Below are 1,329 nucleotides of genomic sequence, written 5' to 3'. Positions count from 1 at the left end.
CGCTCCTCTAAAACAGCAATAAGGATCATTATTAGGTTATTTACATTATTATGTAAATAACAAAATAACTTAAAGCAAAAACTGGGAAACGTAAAGTCCGAAACAAGTCTTTATATTAAGGCCATCAGTCAAACATACTGTTTGTTCTGGGTCTAAACGGAGCGCGTTGTGTGGGACGTCTTCTTTTGCGCATGCGGCCGCTTTGAGCGTTCACACTAGAGCCCGTTTGCTGTCACATTTTATTTGTAGTGTGAACAAGCAGACAAAAAAATCAGATTTGATCAAAAAATCGTAATTGAGCATTAAGACCTGCAGAGTGAACGTAGCCTTTGTTCCAAAATAGAAAACCAAACTCTCTGCTTGAAAAAAAAAAAAAACAGCCCCTCCTCCCTGCAGCGCCCCCTGCGGAGTAGACTTTGTGTTTTCTGCCTAAGGTGAAAACCACAGCACTGCAAGGGTCAAAGGTCAGGAGCTTCAGACTCTAATCAGGACCTTTACATCACGCTTACACTCTTATCCTGAAAGGAAAACAGGATCTCTCATTTCAGGGGTCTTGAACTCCAGGCCTCGAGAGCCAGTGTCCTGCAGGTTTTAGATCTCACCCTGGGTCAACACACCTGAATCAAATGATTGGTTCATTACCAGGCCTCTGCAGAGCTTTATACATGTGAGGTCATTTAGCCATTTAAATCAGCTGTGATGGATCAAGGACACATCTAAAACCTGCAGGACACCGGCCCTCAAGGCCTGGAGTTCAAGACCCCTGTCTTATTTTAACCATCAATCAGCACCATGGACTGGGTGGGGCCTACCTGACCAATCAGGTTGATAGACGACTCCATGTGGCGAAGCTGATTGGTCTGGGCATCAAGTAGACTCAGGACGCTACTGGCCAGAGTGCTTATCTGGTAAGCGACGCTGGCCAGTGATTGGGTGGTGAACTTTTTTGTTTCTTCCAATGCCTTCACACTGCCCTCACCAGCCTGATAGAGACACATCATGGTTAGCCTAACTTGGCAAAAGGGCTGGAGGCAAAGGGAAACTGTTAGCTTAGCTTAGAACAAAGACTAGCTCCTGATTAGTACCTGTATGTAGTTGTTGTAGCAGTAGTCGGCCACATTGAGCAGATTGTCGTAGTTTTCCCTCAGAGCTTTTCTGGCATGAGGAGCTTCTTCCAGGATCTTCATCACATCCTCGTTTAAGTTCTGATCCTTCATGATTCCAAGCTCAGCTTCTACAAACTAATCCTTAAGAGCAGCACAAACATGCAGAAGAAACCAGAGAGCAATAAGAACCAACCAGAACCAGGGATCAAACAAAGTGACTAAA

General features: G+C 44.8%; 1 protein-coding gene across 3 annotated transcripts in view; it reads right to left on the bottom strand.

Moving 5' to 3' along the window:
- The window catches only part of abi3a (ABI family, member 3a), a 12,073-nt gene that overhangs the window by 9,321 nt on the left and 1,423 nt on the right, over positions 1-1,329 (bottom strand). For 2 of the 3 annotated variants that reach the window (XM_005951375.2, XM_005951376.2), the window contains exons 2-3: positions 1,086-1,247; positions 813-983 (exon numbers count right to left, since the gene is read on the bottom strand). In XM_005951375.2, coding sequence (XP_005951437.1) covers positions 813-983; positions 1,086-1,217 — 303 coding nt within the window. In that variant the 5' untranslated portion in view covers positions 1,218-1,247. Of the gene's footprint in view, positions 1-812; positions 984-1,085; positions 1,248-1,329 lie in introns of those variants that run through there. The other variant, XM_005951377.3, reaches the window with a different exon arrangement.

The sequence above is a fragment of the Haplochromis burtoni genome, unplaced genomic scaffold, assembly GCF_018398535.1.
Source record: "Haplochromis burtoni strain Fernald_Lab_line unplaced genomic scaffold, NCSU_Asbu1 Contig_997, whole genome shotgun sequence".
Lineage (NCBI taxonomy): Eukaryota > Metazoa > Chordata > Actinopteri > Cichliformes > Cichlidae > Haplochromis > Haplochromis burtoni.
Note: the sequence above shows the minus strand (reverse complement) of the source record. Positions and strands in the feature narration are given on the sequence as shown.